This window comes from Cibotium barometz, chromosome 33 (assembly GCF_041138505.1).
Source record: "Cibotium barometz isolate CiBa-2024 chromosome 33, ASM4113850v1, whole genome shotgun sequence".
In the NCBI taxonomy this organism is placed as follows: domain Eukaryota; kingdom Viridiplantae; phylum Streptophyta; class Polypodiopsida; order Cyatheales; family Cibotiaceae; genus Cibotium; species Cibotium barometz.
In genome coordinates this window covers 34942476-34968415 of record NC_141078.1, presented here as the reverse complement: position 1 = coordinate 34968415, position 25940 = coordinate 34942476, and the positions used below count along the sequence as shown (strand labels likewise).

At 45.5% G+C, this 25940-nt stretch overlaps 1 protein-coding gene across 2 annotated transcripts in view; it reads right to left on the bottom strand.

Moving 5' to 3' along the window:
* Positions 1–25940, bottom strand: part of LOC147619511 (ARM repeat superfamily protein) — a 121087-nt gene that overhangs the window by 68451 nt on the left and 26696 nt on the right. For both annotated transcript variants that reach the window (XM_086773180.1, XM_086773179.1), the window contains exons 3-6: positions 16348–16457; positions 15855–15927; positions 15577–15638; positions 14795–14936 (exon numbers count right to left, since the gene is read on the bottom strand). In XM_086773180.1, coding sequence (XP_086629306.1) covers positions 14795–14936; positions 15577–15638; positions 15855–15927; positions 16348–16457 — 387 coding nt within the window. The remainder of the gene's footprint in view (positions 1–14794; positions 14937–15576; positions 15639–15854; positions 15928–16347; positions 16458–25940) is intronic.

The following is a 25940-nucleotide window of genomic DNA, read 5'->3' as shown; positions in this document are numbered from 1 at the left end:
TAGGCAAGTTTCTTCTCTAGTTGCATACACTTTAGAAGATCATTGGGAAGTGGTTTCTCCCATGATTGTCCTGCACTGAAGGTCAAGAGGGTATGAGGAAAAACCAGGTACAAAGCTTAATTGGGAGAACCGGGATACGTTCCTACCGCAGTGTAACACTGTTGCCTGCGTTAGTATGGGTGTGCCCGTTTGTGCACGGTCCCAGAAGACCAGCGAAAGGCAAGTGTGCACCCAATGAAGGTGGGAATGAGCCTCTGATTTGAGGCTACTCCGACCAACACTTTCATCGACTTAAACCAAATCTGTTTGGTTGTTTTCACTCCCTAGTGGAGAAATCTGGCCTTTCAGGCCTGTGACACTTGTACAAATATAAATACTCCAAGAAGTACAATAAGTATTGAGGGGGGGGCGGTCCTTTCCGTCCCCAGTGCTGGTGTCATTTGTACTTTTTTCAGTATTTCCAGTAGTTGTGTTGCTTATGTTGTTCCATTGATTAATATCAATTAGATTAAGTGTTCTAAACATGTGTATATTGTCTTCCGATCTGTAGGCCTCCGGTAGGGAGCGGTCACACCCACTCACTTCATTCTTGTATTTCAGGATTCCTAGTGTAGAGTTACACGCCTCTCTCTCTCTCTCTCTCTCTCTCCATTGTTGTATTCTTTTGCAGTGCACTTGCTCTTGAGTTTTCAGATTTTGTCTTCATCTCCGCTACATATTCTGACATGGTATCAGAGCTCTAGGCTCTTGATAAATCTTTGGAACTGTGTGAGCAAGAGGGGGGCTGTTTTGTTGCTGATTGGTGGATTGTTTTGGACCGTCCGGGAAGAGGAGAAGCAAGAGGAAGGCGGGCTGATTTGCTGGCAGGTTTAAGTTCTTTTTTTTCCCACCCATCAACCTTTTCCGTTACACCCCCGCAATGGCAGATTTACTTGAGATGGCTGAGAAGCATGTGAAGATCCCGACACTCCCCACGTTCCCAATGGACCATCAGTTGGACACTAACAACTACGGCATATGGAAGGTAATGATGGAATTTGTTTTGGAGTCTTACGACCTTGTTGATTTCATTGTTGTTGGGGTTCCACGGCCGGAGTTAGAGGAAGGGGAGTTACCCTCGATTCAGAAGGAACGCGAGGCACAGGCACAGTTGTGGGATCGTGTCAATGCCAGGGTCCGTTCTTTCATTTTCCTCAACTGCACACCGTAGGTAATCAATCATATCAAGCATATGACGCTGGCCAGAGGTATATGGCAGCATTTGGCTTCTCTCTATAACAGGGTATCGCCCATGAAGAGGATCTCCTTGGAAGTACAAATGCGGGTGATGAATCCTGCAAAGTCGTCAACGATGCGGGGGCACATCAACAAGCTGCAGGCTCTTCAGCAGAAAGAGCTCCAGGCTGGGAAAGAGAGATCATCAGAGGATATGGCCATCACGTTGCTGTCGCATTTACCCTCTCAGTACTCAGCATTTTACTCTTCTTTGATTACCGATGGTAGGCTCAACACCATCACATGGGAGGAGCTTGTGCCCATGATCTTGGACCAGGTGAAAAGATTCACGAACCCTCCACAGGACGCAGGTTCGGAGGCCTTAACTAGCCAACGGTCGAAACGCCGGAATAATAACAACAAGGGCAAAGGGAAGGCTTCATCAGAGGTCTTCTGAGAAGAAGCCTGACGCAGAACGAGAGAAACTAAAGGCCGAGAGAACCTGCAATGATTGTGGCGAGAAAGGCCACTATTGGAGGAAGTGTCCAAAGCGGACTGGGAGGAAGAGTGCTGATTCTTCAGCTTCAGCTACAAAGACTCCAGCCTTTGTGCACTTAGAGATGATGGACTCAGATGCTTCATCTTCTTCGAGCGAGGAGGCAGTTGGCTTCACCGCAAAGGATACTCGGGAGTGGATTCTCGACAGTGGTGCTTCCAGACACATGACTCCTTCCCGTGACTTCTTTTTGGATCTGAAACAGCAGTCAGGTTGCTTTTTCATTGGCGATAATTCCACAATTCTGATACACAGTGAGGGCCGGATGGAGATCATTCCCGACGGCAAGGGGAGTAAGCATTCCTCTCATGTTCTTTACGTCCCAGCACTTGGTTTTCATCTATTGTCAGTGCATGAGGTATGCAAGACTGGCTTCCGGGTGGAGTTTGAGGAGCATTCAGTTGCTCTACGGAACTGCGAGACTGGCCAGGTTGTATGGGAAGGCGGCATGGAGAATGGTATCTACAAACTCTCCACACTCTCCTCATTGACAGGTTCTCACGTTGGTGACTTGTGGCACTTTCGGTTTGGCCACTTAAATGTGGATGCACTGCGGTGAGCTTTTCGGGACCAAATGGTGGTTGGCTTGCCAGATATTGGCAGTAGGCAAGGACGTTGCAGTTCTTGCATACGTGGTAAGCAGCAAAGGGAATCCTTTCCGAAGCAGGCTTCCAGGCGGGCTTCGAAACCGTTGGAGTTGGTTCACACTGACTTGTGTGGACCTATGCAGACACCATCCTTGAGAGGATCTCTATACTTCATGCTGCTTGTTGATGATTGTTCCAAATTCACATGGGTCTATTTCCTTTCTCAAAAGGACCAAGCCTTTGCTCGGTTCAAGGAGTGGCATGTGATGGTGGAGAAAGAGTCTGGATTACGCTAAACCCATCCCAAGCCGAGTATAGCCTCACTGTTTGCTATACCCATATCAAATCCCAATTTCCCTGGTAAAGACTCTGCGGGCTGACAAAGGAGGTGAATTCTCTTCAAATGCTTTCATGAGATTTTGTGCAGATCATGGCATCAAGAGAGAACTGGCCAATACAGGTTCGCCATCAGAGAATGGAAGAGTAGAACGGAAGAACAGGACTATGGTGGAGATGGCGAGGACGATGCTGGCGACGGCTGTCCATATCCTCAACCGGTATCCGACAGCTTAAGTACCTAACATGACTCCCTTCGAGGCATATTTTGGCAAGAAACCTGATGTCTCCCATTTCCGTGTGTTTGGGAGCGATGTGTACGTACACATTTCGAAGAAGCAGAGGGGGAAGCTCGACTCCAAGTCCCAAAAGCTTATATTTGTGGGATATAACTCTCTTTCCAAGGGATTCAGGTTGTTTAATCTAGAGAGGAATGAGATTGTTGTCAGCAGGGATGTGGTCTTTGATGAGCAGATTTCGGTTTCCATTGTCGATGAGCCGCCACTTCTTGGAGACCCAAAGGATTCTGATGATGATTCCCAGTCTATTGTTCCAGCTCGACAACCACAGTCGGTTCAGGAGGTTGAGCCCGCAGCTGGAGTTGAGCCCCCTGCAGCAGCAGGAGGCTCCGCGTTCTGTTTGAGTACCCAAGTGGTTAGTGGACACCCTTCGGGAGTCAGGTGTCACGGAGCTTCCCTCCGAATGGATCACAGAGGACGGACCTCGAAGATCGCACAGAGTCCGTGACAAAAGTCATTCAATGGAGCTTTTACAAGTAAACTATGCTTTGATGTCTCGTATCATGCAGGACAAAGAGCCCACTTCCGTCAAGGAAGCCCTTACACAGGATACTTGGAGGAAAGCCATGCAGGTGGAACTGGATGCCATCGAGAAGAACAACACTTGGGAGTTGGTACCGAGGCCATCAAAACGATCAATCATTGGTGTCAAATCGGTCTTTTAAGACCAAATATGTGTCGGACAAAGCCAGACTCGTGGCTAAGGGTTATGCTCAGCGGCCAGGCATCGACTATGAGGATACCTTTGCACCGACAACAAGGATGGCCACGATTCGGACCGTTCTTACCCTTGCTTCTTCTCAGAGGTGGCATGTGTATCAGATGGATGTCAAATCTGCGTTCCTTAATGGTGACCTGCAGGAGGAGGTGTATGTTGAGCAACCTCTAGGCTTTGTGGTTCTAGGATCAGAAGGGATGGTTTACAAGTTAAGGAAGGCCTTGTATGGTCTTAAACAGGCTCCCACGGCTTGGAATCAGAAGATTGATTCCTTCTTTCTCCAGACTAGATTTCAGAGATTGGTTGCAGATCCCAACCTGTATCTCTTTCGGGAATGCGGCATGGTTACGTTAATCATCCTTTATGTGGATGATCTCATTCTCACCGGTGGTCATGTGGAGCAGTGACGAAGGCTGCCTTGTCAAAGGAGTTTGAGATGACCAACTTAGGCTTACTCCACTTCTTCTTGGGATTGGAGATATGGCAGACCCAAAGGTGGTTTTGTGTCTCTCAACAGCAGTATGTTCATGAGTTGCTTGAGGCCTTTGGGATGGAGAACTGCAAGCCTATTACGTCGCCGATGGACCCGAACACAAAGCTGATAGTGAATGATCCTTGTGAGCCGATTGATGCCTCTCTATACCGAAAGCTGGTTGGTTCATTGATCTGGTGTGCTGAACACCAGATTGAACTTGACCTTTTCTGTGGGGCTATTGAGCTTATTCATGCAGACGCTGTTGAAGTCTCATTGGGACGCACGATTGCGGATCTTGCGGTATCTGCGGAGTACGAAGGATCTTGGACTCTTTTACACACGAGGGGGTTTGATGGATGGAGTCAGACTCCAAAGATGGAGTGACTCAAATTGGGGAGGAGATCCAGACATGAGGAGATCCACATCAGGCTACAGTTTTTCCCTCGGCTCAGGAGCGGTTTCATGGAGCAGTAAGAGGCAGCCAACTATTGCCTTAGTAAGAGGCAGCCAACTATTGCCTTATCATCGACAGACGCAGAGTACCGAGCTGCTTGTGGTGCTGCTTGCGAGGTTGTGTGGCTGTGGAGGTTGCTTGGTGAGATTGGGTTTCCACAGAAGGAGCCCACAGTCATCCAGTGCGATAACCAGAGCTGTATAGCTATTGCTCGGAACCCGGTCTTCCATGCCCGGACTAAGCACATAGAGATACAATCACTTTGTATGTGAGAAGATCTTGGCTAGTGACATCTTGCTTCTTTATTGTTTGACGGAGGACAATGAGGCGGACCTCTTCACGAAGTCTCTACCTCAGGCTATGCTCCAGCGGCATTGCAACTCCCTGGGGGTTGGTTCCACATCCAAGAGCTAAGAGGGGTGTTAGCAGTCATCTCCTCTCTATATGTTTACACTAGGGCCTCTGTTGTGGGTGTGCCCGCCCGATTTAGGTGTTTTCTCATTTTTCCCCACTCTCCATATTTTTCCCTATTTTTTCTGTTGTGGGAGGCTGTCTTGTGCATGTCAGCTACCCCTGTATGCTGGCCGACTGCAGGACTGTATGCACTGATCTGGCCGATTGCACTTTTACTGGCCGACTATACTTGTGCTGGTCGGGTTTTCAGATTTTGTCTTCATCTCCGCTGCATATTTTAACACATACAAACAGCCTCAAGCACTCCGTGCTTCAGTCCAAGCATAGTTGTCATGTACGAAAAAACGATCCCGGTACAGAACTTTTAGTTTTCAAAAAATAAGTTCAAATGAGGTACGGTCCACTTTAAAAAACACTTGAAAAAAAGATATTTGTACACATTTAGAGATGCAAAGTCTAGAGAAGTTGTAACTAGTCATAAACTAGAAAAAAGTTAAAACACTAGTACAAAGACTCAAGAGTCGTGAATAGTGAACATATGCGTGTAGCATGCCATAAATAAGAGCCGTGGCCCGCGGCTTGCAATAAGAGATACAAAAAAAAAAGTGTGTAGTGACTAGTCACAACATTAAGTACAAAAATGTCTAGAGTCTACAGTCTAGACTCTAGTAGGAGAAGGAATGCACTCGCTAGAGGTGCTCCCATCATCAAAGGCCAACCCAAAACTGCCCTCGCTAAGGACATTGCTACCCTCGTCATCGTACTCGAGCTCTCTGATGTCTGCAATAGGACCATCCTCTTCTTCGACAACAAGTGCGAAAGAGCTCCTCGAAGTCAAGCCATGCCTCACATATGTAGCCATCGGGCCGGTCGAAGTAGGGCGCCAAACAATGCATCCGCGACCTACTCGCGTGCCACCTCTAGCTACGCGACCTCTAGGAGTACAAGAAACTCGACAGTCAATCTCCTCTAGCTCCCTGTAAAGATCGGCATATATAGCCTCCTTATCTCGATCTCACTCCTTGTGGACACTCTTAAGAGTGTCCACTATCAACTTGAACTCGTTGACATTCACCTGAAAGCAAACATTTATAAATTATTGATCACGACTTATCGTCATGACATGCTATGAATCATGAATTAAACTTTGAACTCTGGAGATCTCCATGTCATGCATCTTCTCCACCATGCACATGTTAGCACGGCAATATACAAGCCACTCTAATTGCATGGTGCTCAGACGATTCCGTATCTTTGTGTGTGTGAGTGAGTAGGAACTCCAGTTCCTCTCACATGCCCTCGAAGAGCAATCCTATAAGAAAATAAGAGAGTTAGAATATAAGAACTAGTTACTACTCTAGAGTATAAACTTTAAAGTTAAAAAGTCTTGAATATTCAATAGTCACCTGTGACAAGACTCTCAAAGCGACTTTTTGTACATGAGTTATTTAATAATCAAATGACTCCCACCAAAAAAGTGACCAAACCATCCCCTACTCGAGCAAAGTGGATTCATGAAAGCGATTCCCCTCTGATCATTGTACCAAATAAGCTCTTGGAGGAACTCTCTTTGCTCGTGGACGCGAAGTATCGTTGGCAAGTAGGCATCCCGATCAAAAAGTAGCTCGTCATTGGCGAAGAGCCTTGATACTTTGTAGGCGGGATGCAACAAGGCCACAAGACCCTGGGTAGGTCTATGCATCCACCGCCACCTCCTCTCCACAAGCGCAACAAGCGAATCGCATCGTGGGGTGGGTCGAGGCTCGGTGGGATCCCTAGAATGCAAAAAGGCCACTTTAAGGTTAAGGAAAGAGAAAGAGATTTGAAAACATGGGACCTGGGTTTACCTAATCTCCTCCATAGGAATGTCAAGGTCCTCCTCATCAAGCACGGTGGTCGCACGAATCTCGGCTAGGGCCTCTCGCGTGAAGTGGGTGAGTAGCCCCAATGTAGAGCTCTCCATGTCGGCCATGTGCAAAACCCTATACAAGGGAGTCACCGCAATGACAATGGCACTGTAAGCGCCCCGTACAACGTGGTATGCTTAACAATTAATATTCTCATTTATTTTCGATGGTATTCCACACTTAAAATAGATGAATAACAAAACTAACTTCAAATAACTCAATGCTGAAATAAATTACAACACATGTGCATAAGATAGCAATACATATTGGAAGTAAAGTTGAGAGACATATGATGGAGCTAGATTGAGGGTTGAAGATGGGCAACCCCCTCCAAAATGGGAATTTATTTCTACTCAATCCAAGTACTTTAGGATTGAGTTCGGTTACAATCAACCTCAGAGTGAAGAACACAGACCATGCAAAAGTCTATGCTAATGAACATACAAAAACAAGCAAGTATGCAAATGCATTTTCTTACAATACATAGATAGTGAGAAGCCCGAATAGGAGAGAGAGTAATCAGCCTTCTTGTTAATGTAGAGCTGTACAATGGCTGCAACTTTGTACTTGATCCAAAGATGAAGGGAAAAGAGACGTTATAAAGCTGAAATTGGAGTAATAAGAAAGCTGAAACCTCATTTATAGATTTGCTGCAATAATGGACAGCATGGGAAAAGGTGGAAGATGGACTAGTTACATCATGTGGAAGCGTTGATGGAGAGATAGGGATTGTACCCAAGTGGTGTGGGCTACTTTAGGGTGAGTAGGGACTAATTTAAAGCAAGGGAGTTGTGTGTAGAATGAGAAATGAAATGAAATGAAATGTTATATTAACGTCTTCAAAAGGCCAAAGTGACCTATGAGACCAAAGTTACAACCATGTGACATCTGATACACTGTCTGGAAAAGAAAAGAAAGAACTAAGTATCTAGCCCCACAATACATCAGTAGGGGGGGCATCCGGAAGCAGCAATTAGGGAGAGTGGGAAGCTAATGCTACTGGTCAAAATGGGGTACATGAGTACATGGATACATGAATACATGAATATGGGGGAGTACAAAAGTGACAGTGAGTACAACAGTATATGGCTGGAGTCGTAATCATCCTAGGATCTCTAGCATGGGTCTCTGCCGGATGGCCTGGATATCTACCATAGTGAGATGCCTGGTCGGGCGAGCCCGATGCCTCGCAATGATGCTCTGAATCCTCCGGTGTAGGCACCGTCTTCGATGTGAGGATCCGCGAACCCTCGGTCGTCTAGATCTGCCCAACTTGATAGCTCTCTCAACTAGAGTCCCACGGGGTGCTCGCTGCAGGGCTGTCGGCTGTGTGTCCTCCCGGATAGTCCCTCTAAAGAAGTCAGTAATCTGTCTTTGTGTGGACTCCCTGCCAGTCTGGCGTCTGCTCCTGATGATGGACTCTCTGAGCTTGCGGATCTCCAAGAGATAAAAACCCAAGCATCGCTGATCACAATAGTCCATGACTCTAGCCAGTGGTCCAAATCCCTCTCTGAAAAGGCAATGGTAGCGCCCTCGAATCTCATAATATGCTGTGAGTAATCTGTCTCTGTGTGGACTCCCTGCCAGTCTGGCGTCTGCTCCTGATAATGGACTCTCTGAGCCTGCGGATCTCCAAGAGATAAAAACCCAAGCATCGCTGATCACAATAGTCCATGACTCTAGCCAGTGGTCCAAATCCCTCTCTGAAAAGGCAATGGTAGCGCCCTCTGATGATGGACTCTCTGAGCCTGCGGATCTCCAAGAGATAAAAACCCAAGCATCGCTGATCACAATAGTCCATGACTCTAGCCAGTGGTCCAAATCCCTCTCTGAAAAGGCAATGGTAGCGCCCTCGAATCTCATAATATGCTGTGCAGCGACAGATGTAGTGCTCCTCCGTCTCTGGCTCTATCCAACAAATCTGACAAATCCTGTCCCCTGGAGGTATGCCTCTAAATCTGCCTGTCTCTATCTCTAACTGATGTGAGGAGGTGCAGATCTGCCCAATGGCGCACCTCAATCCATGAGACAGATAGGTATCCATGTAGCTCGGTCTAAGTATAAAGCCATCCTCAGTGGTGCGGAGAAGATGGTCTCTATAGAAAGCCATCTTCGTCCCCAACTCCTGTGAGGGCTCTAGCCATGTCCTCCTAGTGTCCAACTAAATGAGGTCCTGTCTGATGACTCTACTAATCTCAGAATGTGTCAAGGTGAGAGAGGGTGCCTCCAGAGAGTACTGGAAGGGTGGAAGTCTGTCTAAGCTGAACCCGTGAAGCTCAAACCAGGATGCTATCTGCGCATACCAACATGAAGTCTCCCCCTCCATGGCTAGCTGATGAGAGAAAAAGGGTTGTATTTATAGGAAAAGAGAGCTTCAAGGCTTAAGAGGGAAAGAAAGTAAGGCTGAAAAAGACAAGTGTCCAGCCACATGTTAGAAGGTGGGCCAAGTGGAGGGACACTTGGAAACTCAAGTGACAAGTTTTAGGACACTTGTCCATTCTTCTAGAACACTTGGAGCTCAAGTGACAAGTGTTGGGACACTTGTCCATTCTTCTAGAACTTTCTGTGGTGAGGTGTCAACTGCCAAAAAATAGAAACCTCCAAATTTAGCAAGCACAGTTATAGTAAGTGATTCCTAAATTTTAGGAAATCTCTATTTTTTAGGGTTAGCCTTCTTAGGGTAAACCGAGGTTCCTATTTCTTAGGACCCGGACCTAGATTTTACGGACCCCCCCAATATGGGGGTCAAATGAAAGCTCTTTCCGTCCACATTCACAAAACAATAATGGTTTTTCAATCTAATGCATATAACTCATGTAAAATGAAAATCAAGCAATCACTCTAACATAGGACCATCGAGTCAAAATATAGGTGTAGTTTGTAAAGCCATTTTTCAAGTGTACCCTTATTGCATTGTCCTCCACAAGACTTGGGGGATTAATTTCCAATTTCTTTGTTTTACTGGCTTGCAAAAGACAATAAAGAGTCTTAAGATCGTCACCTTCTACCTCAGGAGGAATGTTGTCCTCATTGACTGGTATTGTTGCTGCAACGTTGACTATTGGTAGAAAACTCAGATGGGAATGGCGATCTGTCGATCTGAGAAGCCAATGTGGCCATGGACTCTTGAAGCTATTGCTGCATATGTTGCAAAGCCTGTTGCCAGTCCGTGGGGCTGGACTGCCAAGGCTTTAATTGGTCATGCCATCTTATCGATTGTAACTGTCTGTTCTGGCGGATCTAGCCCACACTCCCAGGCATCAATCCTTTCTATGTGCGAGCTTGACCCTGGTATGCTTGAGTTCCGGCCATAGGTGCCCAATCAGGTCATATAGGTGGAAGTGTCCACTATCCATGTTCTAGCCCACTGCGTGGACCCACCGTGACCTATGGCCACTCACCAATAACCATCTCATATGCACGAATCTATCCAAATGAATGGATTTTCTTGCTATCTAAATTCAAAGGCAAACACGAAAAACATAGAAGAAAGTATAATTATTACAAAGGATACAAAGAATTCTTTCTTGCATTTTGCAGTGAGTCATGACAGCCCTCTGGCTTTCATTAAGCTGTCCTTAGCTGAAAAGCTTCTTCGTATGATTGAAGAATCCTTGGATAAGATTGCATGAACTTTTCATCTAGATCTTTGAATTTCAGCAAAAACTTCCGAGTCACAAGGCCACTTCTGGTGGTCTAGTCCTTGTGAAACAATACCTGTTCTGGTTCTAGCATCTGTTCAGTTTCTTCCACCAAAGGTGGATCTTCAATGATGGGTTCTTTTGGTTCTGGTCCAGCATAAGGCTTTAGCGAACTTACATGAAAAGAATTATGTATCTTCCAATGAGGTGGAAGATCAAGCCTGTAAGATACTTCATCGATCTTATCAATAACTTTGAATGGCCCATAATATGTATTGGACAACTTTGGAAAAGATGAAGTTTGGCCGATTCCCTGCTTCAGACGGCTTTTATCAAATTTCAACAAAATATAGTGCCCTTCTCGAAGACCAAATGCCTTGGACGCTTGTCAGCTTGCTTCTTTTGTCGCTCCTGAGCCGACCTGGTTGTGGAGCGGACTTGATTCATTGTTTTTTTCAAATCTTATCAACAGCAAAAATCTTATCTTTGGTGCGAACAATTGGTGGTGGAATCACTTTACCCTGTATAACCTCATTTGGAGCTTTTGCCGTGGATGAATGCACTGTATTGTTGTAGAAAAATTCCAGCAAAGGAAGGTATTTCTCCCACTTGGTCTTATGATCACTAACATAAGCTTTGAGCATATCAAGGAATGTGAGATTCATGACCTCTTTTTACCCATCAGTTTGGGGATGGAAAGAAGAGAAAAACTTCAAGGTAGTCCCCAAGTTTTCAAATAAAGCCCACCAAAAATTGCTTGTGAACTTAGAATCTCTATCAGATATTATTTCAGAAGGCATCCCATGTAATCTTGACTGCTACATGCACTAATCTGATGAATTCTCTAGGCGGGTTAAGAGGACTGACTCCAGACTGAACACTGTGGCTCGATGGCTCGAAGACTGACCTGTGTAGCTCGTGCCTAACTGTTCCTGGACTGAGGGTTCACAATGGGGTCATGGCGTACGACAAATATTCCTAAAAAAGGTATTGCTTTTGTACAAATATTGCACTGATGATGATGCCAGTGTGTCGCTATGTACCCCAATGCAGGGTGCACATGACACAAGTGCTAAAGACAAGGAGGTCAGGATTTTGACTCGGAATACATAGAGGGGAACATCCTTAGCACCTTGCGTGGGAGCAATGGATTCAAGGCTAGTTGGCGGCTCACGGGTTGCTGCTGAGAAGGGGGTTCTTTCCTCCCTTGTAAATGCTTATATTGTACTTTGGGCTCACCAAGATGGTAGTTATGGGGCTTCTCTTTGAGTCTTTCCAAGTAAGCTTGTATGATTGTTGAGTGAACACATACAAGAATAGAACCCTCATATCATAAATTGAAGTGTCTTGTATGGTTCAAACAGGACCCTTCAATTGTGCATAAGAGATTCCATGATGGTTTGAATCAAGGTTGTTAGAGGCGTCAGAGGCGTTTGGTACGAGGAGGGTATGGTACACGCCTCAAAAGACTCGTAATTTTTAGAGAAGTTAGTGGCATGTTAGAGGCGTCTGTTATATTATTTATATTATATTATATATATATAGATTATTAGAGAGAGAGAGAGGGCGGTGTCACCTGGGTGTGCATGAGAGAGGGAGAGAGAGTGTGAGAAATGAAATGAAATGAAATGATATATTAACGTCTTCAAAAGGCCAAAATGACCTATGAGACCAAAAAGGTTACAACAATTGGTGGATCTGATATAATGTCTGTGTAAGGAAAGCTAAAAACAACTAAACAACTAACTGAAACTGAAACAACTATGAGGAAAAGTACGGTACCAGGAGCTCCTAATGGATAACATCTGGGAGGAAAACTCCAGCAACAAAGGTAAGCATCATACACATCACTATCCAAAGATGTCTCTCATCGGTCGATGGCGGATATCCTCAATGTCCTCCATGGTGAGTACTCTGACTGGACGTCTCCCATGCCGTGCTAGTATGGTCCTGATCCTCTGTTGTAGTCTCCGCCGGTGTCGAGATGGGCCTCTCATCTTGGGGCGCCTGGACCGCCCCAGCTCCATAGCCCAATCAATCAGTGTATCTCTGGTGCGGCTGTACTCTGGGGCTAGCTACAATGCCTGCTGACCTGACTGCTCAATCTCTGGTCGAAAGAAGTCCGTAATCTGCCTCTGTAGGTGTCTCTCCCTCTCTGATCCCCTCCCTCTCAGGAGACCCTCTCTATGTCTACGCAGCTCCAGCGAGTACAATCCGAGGCATCTCTGATCCTGGTATCTCATGACTCTAGAAAGTGGTCCAAAGCCCTCTCTGAACAGGCAGTGAAAACGGCCTCGTATCTCATAATATACTGGACAGTGACATATGTAATGTAACTCTGTCTCTGGCTCCATCTGGCACAGCTGACAAATCCTGGCCTCAGCTGGTACTCCTCTGAATCTGCCAGTCTCAATCTCTAGCTGGTGTGAGGATGTGCGCATCTGACCAATAGCACACCGTACCCCATGAGAAAGATGAGTATCCATGTAGCTGGGTCTAATCACAAACCCATCCTCCGTGAGCTGGAGAAGATGATCTCTATAGAAAGCCATCTTCGTACCAAGCTCATGTGTCGGCTGTATCCATGTCCTCCTAGTGTCCAGCTGAGTCAAGTCTTGCCTGATAAGTCTGGTAATCTCTGCCCGTGTGAGAGAGAGGGAGGGTGCATCCAGGGAGTACTGAAATGGAGGTAGCCTGTCCATACTAAAGCCATGCAGTTGGAACCAAGCTGTCATCTGTGCATACCAACATGATCCGTCTCCTTGAGAGAGAGTGTGTGAGAGGGGCTGCCTTGAGCAAGGTTTAAGCCTTAAGGAAGGGAGAGAGAGAGTGTGTATGAGAGAGGGAGAGACTCGAGAGAGAGTGTGTGTGTCTTGAGAGCTGAGGGGCCCTTATAGCCCTCGTCTAGAGACTCAAACAGACGAAAACAGGCAGAAACGGGCAAATCCCAAACGGGCAGAATCCAAAACTGTCCAAAAAAAAAATCAACTATGCCCAGATGCCTCGAACGCCTCGGGAGTCGGAAGACTCGTACGCCTCGAACACCTCTAATGGTTAGAGGCACACCTCGTAACAACTATAGTTTGAATTTTATATGATGAGTATCCATATGAGTCTTGCCATGGAGTCCAAGTGAGCATATAAAAAATTGTTTGGTTCAGTTTTGTGCATACAAATCAGAATTTTAAGGCAAGAGTATGTGATCAAGAACCACCTCTCCAAAGGTCAGTTTTAATGAGTTGCAAGTACTGTTAATACATAAGGAAGGTGTGTACCCCTATGCATGGGCTCAACTCCTGGAGCATAAGAAGGCTATGTGCATGCATTGGTGATGAAGTGATGCTTATGAAGGCTATGCATGAGAGCATAAGGACACACCGAGAGGATGGGTTGGTAATTGTTGGGTGTTTGGGTGATGTCAAGGGCACCATCTCGCACATTCACATGATCCTGTAGGCCCAAAGGGCTGCAAATTCTTGGACATGCCCAGTATAAACTTCGCCACACAGTGTGATGAAGAATGTTAAGTACACCCATAAACAGTGTAAGTGTTGAAAATCCTGCTCAGGAAACTTTTTCTCAGAATGGGGGCCGCTTGCATAGGAGCTAGTGAGCGAGCACAACCAAAACCTGCAAACACCAACCCCCCCCCCCACCCCCCCCCCCCCCCCCAAAATGCACAATACCACGTAGCATCACTGCCAGCATGCCATGTTGCAGGACAAGCTGTCACAAAGAGGGCCCAACCATGCCACCTGGCACAACGTGGTGAGCCCCTCTGCTCAACCACAGCTCAAATCACCCACACGCAGCCATCTGTACTACACTTACTGTATGCTTTTGAAGACGTCCTTTAGACCATAGTAATGCAAACCTGTAGAACTTTTCAGAAATTTCTCTTGTTTCCAAGACTTGAAAAAATCTAAAGATCTTTTTGAAGACTTTCAGTAGTTCCCAAGGCTTCACTTTCAGTAAACCAAAAAAGTTACATCTGTGTCTCTAAAATTTTAATGATATTAATCTTGCATAACAGTGATTTGTCCCTGTATATCTGCATTTACATCGTCTTTTTATACCCTTGTTTTGAAACAATATTCTACACAATGTCTCTTTTCCTTGCTGGAAAAATGAGACATAGTTTGAATTTTGTTAATTTTAGAAAGAGAAGAAACAAATATGCTCAGAAATTTACCTCCATGAGATTTTTTTGATCTGCCAACAATCTTTTGGTTGATAGCTCTTTCAAAATTTGATTCAACACCATATACACCCTTTGAGTGATCAGAACGTCGTGAGATTGAAGCTTTTGTACCAAGGTTGCAAATAGATCTGGCCTAAAAACCATCCCTTCCCCCACCCCCACCCCCACCCCCCAAAAAAAACAAAAAGAGGTCATGTGCTGTACCTGAGATAAACATACATTTTTTCTTTTGACAATTAGTTGAAGCTCTACAACAACAAATGCAGCATAAAAAACCAAAGACATCATCTATTTTATACATAATAAACCGTATTTAGTTATAATTATTGAAAGAATCTTTAGTAACAGTTATCCATATATAATAAAAAGCAGGATAGATGAGAAAGCAAGTTTGATCCCTACCGTTGGATGGTCAAAAAGGTAAAATCTAATCTTGATCATTTGAACAAAACATATTTGGTGATGAAACAAAATTTGATCCCTACCATTGGATGGTGGAAAAAAAGACAATATCTAATCTTAATCTTTGGTTGGCAGGTGAAAGAAAAAAGGTATTCAGCAATACTTATTAAAAAGAGTATTTAGTGATAATTAAAAATAAAATATTCCTGTGCAAAGCACAGATTATTGCCATGTCTAAAAGTGCAGAAAGAACATCATGTAAAACGTACATCTATAGTTTTCTCAAAAAGCAATGAGAAAAGAAACCCAAGTTGCTATATAAATTGCAATTGAAAATGGACTTTTTTTCAAACATTTGATTCTATTTTTACCATTCCTTTGGGTAGTCGAAGCGTGCAATTTTGGATATGACCAATGCCAACTGTACAGCAATCTGAGGGGGGGGAAATATCACTTTGCTTAGGAGAATTTTTATCAATGTATCACAAGAAGTGTTCTTAAGCATTAAATTTTTATTTTAAAGAAACAAATTTCAACATCATTAGACTTGCATGCATTTCACGTCTACAATTTCTTTCTCAAAAAAAAAGTTTACAAGACTTGCAAATATTGTCAAATTGAGATGAGTGGAGAAGTATTTGAACATCACCTGGTTGTTTTCCTCTCTTAAGAGTTCCAAGAGCTTGCTTCGCAGATATGCTTTCTCTGTGTCGCTTACACCTCTGAAAAAATTTCGCAAAATTGTGACAAAACTATAAGAAACTAAAGGGCTTCACTCACACAGGCTAATCCCAGAAGACCAGGCTGGATTCTAATACTGAGTCTAAATTGTCTCGATAGATCCCCCCTTAGGCTGGATACACATCCAAAGGGGCAGGCAACTAATAACCAATCAAAGCTGAAAAGCATGATGTTGTAATTTGTTGCTGCAGGGGTGGTTCTCATTTTCTTGTGTTGTCTAGTGGGTGAGGTTTTGCACCCGCCCATCCCTCCAAAAGCAGCCCAGTTACCCGCCAGAGTACAGGCACAGAGCCAAGGGCAGGTGAGGTGTGTACGCAGCCTTAGCTCAAGAGCAATTCAAGAACATAAGGAAAAGTTTAAAGGTGAGGAGAGATAGAGACCCTAGTGTTATGAGAGCTTACGTTGAGTCTCGCCTCAACCGCCAATAACGATTGATGCTATTCTTGAAATACACTGATGCCAGCCATCTAGCACTGCTTTGGACATTCAACCCTTTGGTAGCCATGATCTCCTGCAGACCTCAAAAGAATCAGAAACCGAAATTAAGGGCTAGACTAAATGAGAAAATAAAAAAAATACGCTTTGCAACAAGTGAGGTAATCTCCAAGACAGACTTAAAGCATCAATTCACTATAAATGGAAGCTCTCAAAAACGTGAAAAAAGCACCAGAAGACCTAAAGCCAAATCAATTAAACATTGGCAAGAGACCTGGATTATTGTATATTGCTGAAACACAGTAGCAGTCTCTGCTGTGAATTGGGCTAGGATGTGCAAGATATGGGAACTTAGCTGGCTGACCGTCAGAGGAGGGAGGACACTGGACGCTGCTCCCACAAGACGCTACTCAAGATGCTGGAAGTGGGGAGGACCCCTGTTCAGAAACTCAGGCTCTTCCACGCTACACCAGCAACTGGTCAGCTGCTGCGTTCACCTAGCCCCCAGTTAGCATTTGGGGGTACCCAGTTGTTCTATCACAGAAGTTGTTGAAGAACGTCATCTGTCCTGCTGCGTTCACCTACAGCATTTGGGGGTACCCAGTTGTGCAATCACAGAAGTTGTTGAAGAGCAACATCTGTCCTACTATACCATTTTTTATTCAAGCACTCAATTTATGTCTCACAAAGACAAACAATTTGAGAATTGAGAAAAGAGATGCAATAACATTACATTCGTTTGGCTCTTCACCAGTCCCCCCTAGTCCTAGACGAGGAGAGACTTCGACAGGCACTGGTTTGAAACCCCTTGATTATGCTTCCTAGTGGCCACATGCTTGGCTCCAGTCCTCACGTCCCATGAGGCGCATTGAGTGAGGGACCCGCCCAGTCTCTTGGAGAGTGGCTCACCTTCAAACAGCTCCCGCCAGAGGCTCAAGAGAGAAGCCTAGAAACGCTCCCACTATTTCTTCAATTCACACTGGTAATCGTTGGGAATCAACTGCCTCAAGACCGCCTTGCAACAGTTATCCCAACAAGTCATGGAGTGTTGCCTAAGGTACTCTTCCCACCACAAGAGAGCGGCACCCATCAAAGCCGCATGCACCAAATGGAGCTGAAAAATATCTGAACCACCTGCTACGGCCAACGTGGCAACCATCTCATGGATCCAGTCGGTTACGACTTCTCCATCCATCTTCCCATTGAACTTTGGAGGCTTCATAAGGTTCATTAATTGAGCTCGTTCCTCATGAGGCATGGAGGAAGAACTCAGCAAACCGCCGGTAGTCCACCGACATCGAGCCACTGAAGGCGAGCGGGAACTGTCTGGAAAATGCACTCGAGAGGGACTCCACAAACGAGACCATCGGTAACACAAAGCGTCTCTACTGCCAACTATGCACTGGTGTAGAATGAGAGGATTGCCATACTGGGAAAGAAGCTCATTCAGCAATTCCTTGTTTGCATCCAAAGGAGTGAAAAATCCTCCTCCATAAAGTTTTGCCACTTCACCCTCACAATCATCCAACACTTGCTCCGAAGCATGGGCCCAAGGTTCCTTGAAATCTGGGTCCCCAACATCCATCGCCTTCATCGGCATGAAATAATCGCTATGGCAACTCTCCACGGTGTGCACTGGATGTGGCCTTGTAGATTCCAGATCCAGAATACTAGGTGCTCGAGGTGCCGACTCCAACTTGTCGTGACGGGCAAATATAGCCTACATGTTAGCCGCATGCCCGTCCATGGATGCTTTCATGATGAGAAGTGTCACGTGCACCCATGCACTGTGGTACACAGTGACAAACTGTCTCATCAATAGTGCAAGAATCATGTACAGAAGTAGTACCTTTTAGGATATTTTGTCGTATGCCGTGACCCCTTTGTGAGCCCCAGTCCGGGACATGTCAAGCACGAGCTACGTAGGTCAGTCTCCCAGCCATAGAGGTCAGTTTCAGGCCAGTCCTCTTAACCCACTATGGAGAATTCAGCAAGTGTTCATCATATAGGTGCATGTAGAGGTCAGCCTGTCAAATCCCCATAGGATCTCCTCGTGGAACGCTCCTGGTACATGACTCGAAACATGCAAACAAACCAAATAAACAAGACCAGGGTGGAGCCCTGACTCACCTCCCAACCTCGACAGCCGTGGGCAAGCCCACAAGACTTGGCTGTCCCTATCGAGCCACGAGCTGAGCTAACTAGATGGACGTACCGACCAATCTCTACCTCATGACGTCCCATACCGCCACGAAGCTACCCTCGCGAGCCTCGAGACTGCTGCTGACCTTCGCTGCATGATGCAGGTGCACGTCTGCACTAGATCCAGGCTCCTGACCATAGAGCTCTCACAAAGTCACGCGAGACTCTATATGACTAATGACTAACCTTGGCCACCCTTTTATAGGCTCTTGGCCAGTCATCGGGCGTCCACACTTGGGTGCCCGCCCGTCCAAACTTGGGTGCTCGCCCGTTAGTCTATCCCTAACTCAGCTCACCAATCAACCTACCTAGCTCCAAGCTTCCCCAAACCTCGAAGCTAGTCTTGTGTGCGTGTAGCACACGGTAGATACACACTGTGCACATGACATACTCCCCTTCCTCTAAGAGCTCACTCTTGAGCTCACTAAAAAGCCAGAGTAATCTCTCTGAAGAGTAGTCAATGTCTCCCATGTAGCGTCCTCCTCAACACAATCCTTCCACTTGATCTTGTATTCCGTGATAAGCGTATTACGCAATTTTATTTCACGAAATCCAAGATTCTTTTAAGGTTCGTGTGGAACAAATGTCATGTCCTCGACATCTATGATTTCTTGAGGAGTAACTAACTTGTCTATTCCACCCAATACTTAAGTCTACTAACATGAAATACAAGATGAACTTTCACATGAGAAGGCAAATCCAATTCATATGCGACTGAACTAATCCGTCGTATAATACGAAATGGTCCACAGTATCTAGGAGATCGACCTGTCCGTAAAGTCTCGGAATCTTTCGGAACTTGCAAATACACCATCGTTCCTTGAGAGAACTCTCTGGATGAACGATGTCTATTAGAATAAAATCTGTCTCGGTCTTGAGCACTTCTAATAGATTCCTTCGCAACTTGTAACATTTCTTGCATATCTTGCAAAAAATTACGTGCTGCATCACGCTAAAGTCCTGAGAATCCCACTGTAACAGGTGATCTAGGTTGAAAACCATACATAAGCATGAAAGGACTAAAACCTGTACTCGTATGCTTAGTACTGTTATATGCAAATTCTAACATAGGAAGATAATCCTGCTATGAACTCTATCTTTTGGATACATATGCCCGAAGCATATCCTCCAAAATCTAATTCACTCTTTTAGTCTGGCCATCAGATTGAGGATGATCTGAGGAACTCAAATTCAAAGTTGTTTCCAACTTCTCAAAAACAAGTTTCCAAAAATCGCTCGTAAACTTAGAGTCCCTATCACTGACTGTGTCCTGTCGTGACACTCCTTAAGAATCTTGGACCTAATGTTCGAGATCTATGGTACACAAATTTTGTCATTACGGAATAGTAAACCATTCTGAATCATCCACTAGCCTCCTGCAGCTTGAATGGTAGGCTGCTCAGTCATCGAGTCTTAGTCAATCAATGTGCTCCCATCCTGGATCTTCTGCCAAAATGGACCAAAATAACTATCAGTTCTGCAAAGCCCTCTCAATGACTGAAATAAGTCCGTAGAAATCTCGGTGAACGACAAAGTATTCACCTCTCTAATTTGACTAAGCACATCTGCAACACTATTCATGGACCCTTTTCTATAACGAATCTCAAAATCAAAATCTTACATTTATTCAGTCCATCGAGCTTCCCTTCCTCTCAAATCGTCCGCATCACACACATACTTGGAGCCATATAAATAATGTCTCCAAACCTTTAGAGCATGAATCACAGCATAAAGCTCCTTCTCAAGAGTTAGCCAACGAGATTGAGTGTCGTCTAGCATTTTACTTTCAAAAGCAACAGGTCTACCATCTTGAAATAGAGCAGCCCTGATGCCATAGTCACTGGCATCAGTTTCAAGAACATAAGGCCGACTAGGATCGGGTAATGCTAAGATAGGTGCTTCCTTGACTTTATCTTTCAAAAGTCTAAAGGCCATATCTAAATCGTTATTCCAAGTGATAGGCTGATTTGACTTACGTCCACGACCTTTCAACAAGTCGGTCATCGGCAGTGTGAGCTAAGAGTACTCCCGCACAGATTTCCGAAGAAAAACAACAAAACCGAGAAAAGAACGAAGTTGTTTCACTATTCGCAGTATAGGCCAGGCCAGAACCTTTTGAACTCGGTCATAGTCAATGGTCAATCCATCTCTAGTGATCTTGTGTCCCAAGTAAATGATGTCTATCATGAAAAACTCACATTTATTTAAAGCATATAGTCGATTCTGTCTTAAAATAGTTAAGACAATCGTGAGGTGTCTAACGTGATCTTCAAGAGTATGACTATATATCAAAATATCATCCAAGAACACAACCACAAATTTTTCCAAATGTTCACGAAAAAGATCGTTCATCATTTGCTGGAAAGTGACTGGAGCATTGGTTAACCCAAAGGATAATACGAGAAACTCGTAATGGCCACACCTAATCCGAAAGGCGGTTCTTTCGACATGTCTTTCATAAATACGTATCTAGTGATAGCCAGTACGTAAATCTATCTTCGTGAAATATTTCGCTCCTACTAACCGGTCAATCAGGTCATCTGATCTAGGGAGAGGATAACGGTTCTTAATTGTCAGCTTATTCAATCTCTTGTAATCTATACACATTCTCCAGGTGTTGTCCTTCTTTCTCGAAGAAGATCATGCAAGCCAAAAACTTTAGAGTTGAACAGACAATCAGAACATGTACTAGGGCGAGAAAATACAGTAACTAACGTATCTGTCAAAGACAACTGGTTAGCTGCCTTTGGCTTGGATCCTACATTGGTCTTTGCACCCTTTTGCTTCAAGCACTCGTTACGCATGTGGCCTTTTTCGCAGATAAAGCAACGTCCCTCCTTCTTGAGTTTCAAAGCCTTAAGGAGACGTTTCTTCTTCGCTGGTGTCGAAGTTGAATTCTTCGAAGGTTGGTCCGAAGACTTTCCTTCAGTCGTGCTAGCCATTGGTGCGAAGAACTTCCTTTTGTGCTTGTTCTCCTGCTCGGTAACGGGTTTAGACTTGGAAGAGACCATTGTATCATCATAGATACGAGCGGAATGAATGGCCTCGTCCAAAGTTTTGCATTTGTTATTTTTAACCTGTAAACGGTATGAGTCAGGTAAACCGGCTACGAAGAACCCCAAAAGAGTAGTGGGATCCATCTTTGTAGCTTTCATCTGCAAGTCCCTAAATTTCTGGAGGTAGACCTCATAAGTGAGGTTCTGCGAGGTCATGGTCAAAGTAGTAAACTGGGCAACAAAATCATCCTCTTTCTTGAGGAACTCTTTCTTGAGGAATTCTTTCTTGAAGACGTCTCGAACTGTGCCCAAGTCGTTGGTTTAGGGTTGTGTTCCTTCCACCAAAGCAAAGCTTTGCCTGAGAAGAAACCTGCTGCTAATTGGATCTTTTTTCCATCGTCATATGGATGAAACTGAAAATGGACTTGCCACTTATGTAGCCAAGTGTCCACTATCTCCTTTTGGTACGCTGCTTTTGCTCGCCCCCAAACTGTTCCGGAGTAATATTGGGACCTAAAGCAGACGCCAAGGTATCCATACCCGAAAGAGTAGATAGGATAGTGGTCAACAAAGAGATGGAGTTTTGCAAAGCCCGCATCTACGCGGCGATTTGCAACTTTAAATTCTTGGAAATCTGATTTTGACACATAATCGTCGAAAAGATCGGCATCGGTATCTTCCGTAGCCGGCAGGCCTTCACGTTCGATAAGGGGCTCCAACTCGGATTCTTGGATCGACATCTTGAAGAGAGCAAGGTGAGAGAAAAAATATTTATCTTACACAAGGAGAGTGCTAGAGAACTTGAGAGCTTGAGAGCTTGAGGACTTGAGAGATGTGTGGGAAGAAGCCCGCTTAAGGGAAATATATAGGCTTTCCCAAAAGCCAACTTTAGCTTTTGCGTTTGTGTTTATATATATATATATATATATTCTGTTTTCTTTTAAAAAAACACCTATAAAGCATAATGTGGGTTTTTAAACCCTTTACTAAGGTTTAGGAAAAAAAAACAAAAGCAAGGTAGCGTAGATTTTGTTTCCTTTTTTTTTCGTTTAAAAAGAAAGCTAAAAAAAACCTTACCGGCGGCTTGCTTTTCGAGTTTTTATGCACCGCCATCAAGCCACCTTGCGCCCGCTTTCCAGGCACCCATACGACTGCGTACGTCGCTGCCTGTGTGTACCTGCGCATAACTGCCTGCCTGGCGTTGCTACCTACGCACCTACTTGGCCCGACCGCCTGCGCGCGCCTGAAGTTGCCACCTACGCACTTACGTGCCTGCCTGGCTGCGTGTACCACCCGACTGCCTACGTGTACCACCTGTCCGCCTGCCTACGTGTACCATCTTGCCTGCGTGCACCGACTGAAGTGCCACCTGCGTACACATGCAGTCACAAGCGGCTGGTGTCTTCACTCAGGCGGTCTGCGCAACCACTCAGGCGCCAACCAATGAACAGCCGACGATATTTCTCTCTCTCTCTCTCCCTCTTACAAATATACAGCCAACATGCTTTTTCTTTTTTCTCTCTCTTCAAACTGTTCATACAGTTCAAGAACATACAGCCCTTCTTCTTGCTAAGCAAACAACCCAACTAGACCACAATCTCCATCATCACGGGCTCCTATGATGAAAAAGCAACATACTTAATCTGAAAAACAGCAGTATGCACAGAAAAAACAGAAAGCTTCTCGAACTCATACCTTTTCTACGACCTCATCTTCCTCTACCTACCAACTTGCTCGTTCACGAGGCTTGCTCTGATACCACTGTCAAATCCCCATAGGATCTCCTCGTGGAACGCTCCTGGTACATGACTCGAAACCTGTAAACAAACCAAACAAACAAGACGGGGGTGCAGGCCTGACTCACCTCCCAACCTCGACAGCCGTGGGCAAGCCCACAAGACTTGGCTGTCCCAACCGAGCCACGAGCTAAGCTAACTAGATGGACGTACCGACCAATCTCTACCTCGTGACGTCCCATACCGCCACGAAGCTACCCTCGCGGGCCTCGAGACTGCTACCGGCCTCGGCTGCATGAAGCAGGTGCACGTCTACACTAGATCCAGGCTCCTGACCATAGAGCCCTCACAAAGTCACGCGAGACTCTATATGACTAATGACTAACCTTGGCCACCCTTTTATAGGCTCTTGGCTAGTCATCAGGCGTCCACACTTAGGTGCCCGCCCGTCCATACTTGGGTGCCCGCCGGTTAGTCTATCCCTAACTCAGCTCGCCAATCAACCTGCCTAGCTCCAAGCTTCCCCAAACCTCGAAGCTAGTCTTGTGTGCGTGTAGCACACGGTAGATACACACTGTGCACATGACACAACCATAGCAGTAGTATGCACTAGAATGCATTTAGTTGCATTGCATGTAGTGGGGCCAGCCCTAACGCCAGCCCCAAAGATGGGCTAGCCTTGCAAGGGATAGCCAAACCCCTAGCCATGCATCTAGGGCCAGTCGGCAGCCCTTTGGGGGGCTAAAGAGAAGTCGGCCAAGTACCACTTGCTGTCAGCCAGTTGAGGTGACAGCCCGACCAGCCCATCAGCCCAACCAAGCATAACCAACCGACCAAGCATGTAGCCAATTTTCACCTAGTCGTGGGATTGCTGCAGGCCGACATCCTCCCCAGGCAGCCGCCTTGCATCCAAGAGCCATTTAAAAAGGCAAGGCATATTCAGTCCCAAAATCATCAGGTAAAATTCAGAAATCATAAAGCTAAGTCAAGCATGTATGCCTAGGCTCTTGCCTGTGCATACTTACAGAAACTCTTGTGCTTTCAACCCAAGGCAAAGAAGCTCAGTCTCTTCGGAAGTATTCAGCACACCTACCCTCAGTCTCGGGCAGGTGTAATTCTCTCGAAGATAGCTTCACGGCCACCTAAAGCTTATGCACAGATAGTTTTGCCTAGCGTTTGGTCACTTTGTCCTTGCGTTTGGCGGTCAGTCAGTCAGTTTGTCCACTCGGTCTTGTGGACACAATTTAACAGTTCTCTAGAAGAAGAAATAAAGCAAATACTCATGCTTGCAGAAGGGAAGGGGGGGGGGGGGTGTGTGGGTGTGGGTGTGGGTTGCACTTTCAGTGGGTAATTCGGGACCCCATCTGGTGTCGTCTCTACTACATCTCTTTCACATTCGTGTATGCTGTTTTGAAAGATTGCTAAAGACTCACTAAACTCCCGCTTAGGACATTTCCTCCAATAGTGGCCTTTCTCACCACAATTGTTACAGGTCTGCTCGGCCTTCAAAGTATCACGCTCTAAATCAGGTTTCTTCTCTCAGAAGACTTCTCTGATGAAGACTTCCATTTGCCCTTATTGTTGTTGTTGTTACAGCCTTTCAACCACTGGCCAGTCAAGGCCTGAGAACCTCCGCTCTATGGAGGGTTCGTAAAAGGCTCTTCTTGGTCCAAGACCATAGGCGCAAGCTCCTCCCATGTGATGGTGCTGAACCTCCCACTGGTGATCAAAGAGGAGTAGAAAATTGAATACTGAGGGGTCACATGAGACAGCAAAGTGATGGCCATGTCCTCTGAAGATATTTCCTTCTGGCCATAAAAGATGCCAAAATCCAGAGTGCCACGCAAGTACCGAAGAACTCTGAGAGCACAACGCCAATGCTGCTGAAGGGGTTTAGATGAGAAGGAACTCAATAAACTGACTGCGAAGCATATGTCCAATCGCGAGTAGGTCAACCATACCAAACAACCGACGAGAACCCGATACTGTCCCTAATCAGTCCCTGGAGAAGCATCAAGTGAAGAAAGCTTCTCACCAATATCCATAGGAGAAGATACTGGTTTGCACCCAGTCATCTAAAATTTGTCAAGAATCTCCCGAGTGTACTTCTGCTGAGAGAAGAAAATGCCCTTCAAGGTCTGCCAAATCTTAAAGCCAAGAAAATAATGCAAGAGGCCAAGATCCGTCATCTCAAACTCTGTCTCCAAAGCATCCATAACAAAACGGATCCTCACAAAATAAGAACCTGTAAAGATGAGGTCATCAACATAGACCACAATGATAACAATCAACCCCCTCTCAAGGGGGATATAAAGGTTCGAATCTGCGTGAGAACGACGCAGGCCGAGCTTCTGAAAGAACTCATCAATCTACTGGTACCAAGCCCGTGGAGTCTGCTTTAGACCATATAAAAGCCTTCTTCAGCAGGTACACATGATCCTGTTTGCCCGGAACAACAAATCCTGGCGGCTGATCAATATAAACCTCCTGTGTAAGCTCTCCATTCAGGAAAGCCGACTTGACGTCCATCTGGAAAACGGGCCATCTATGATGTCCTGCAAGTGCAAGAACGGTGCGAATGGTAGTCATCCGGGCCGTCGGAGCGAACGTCTCATCGAAGTCGAC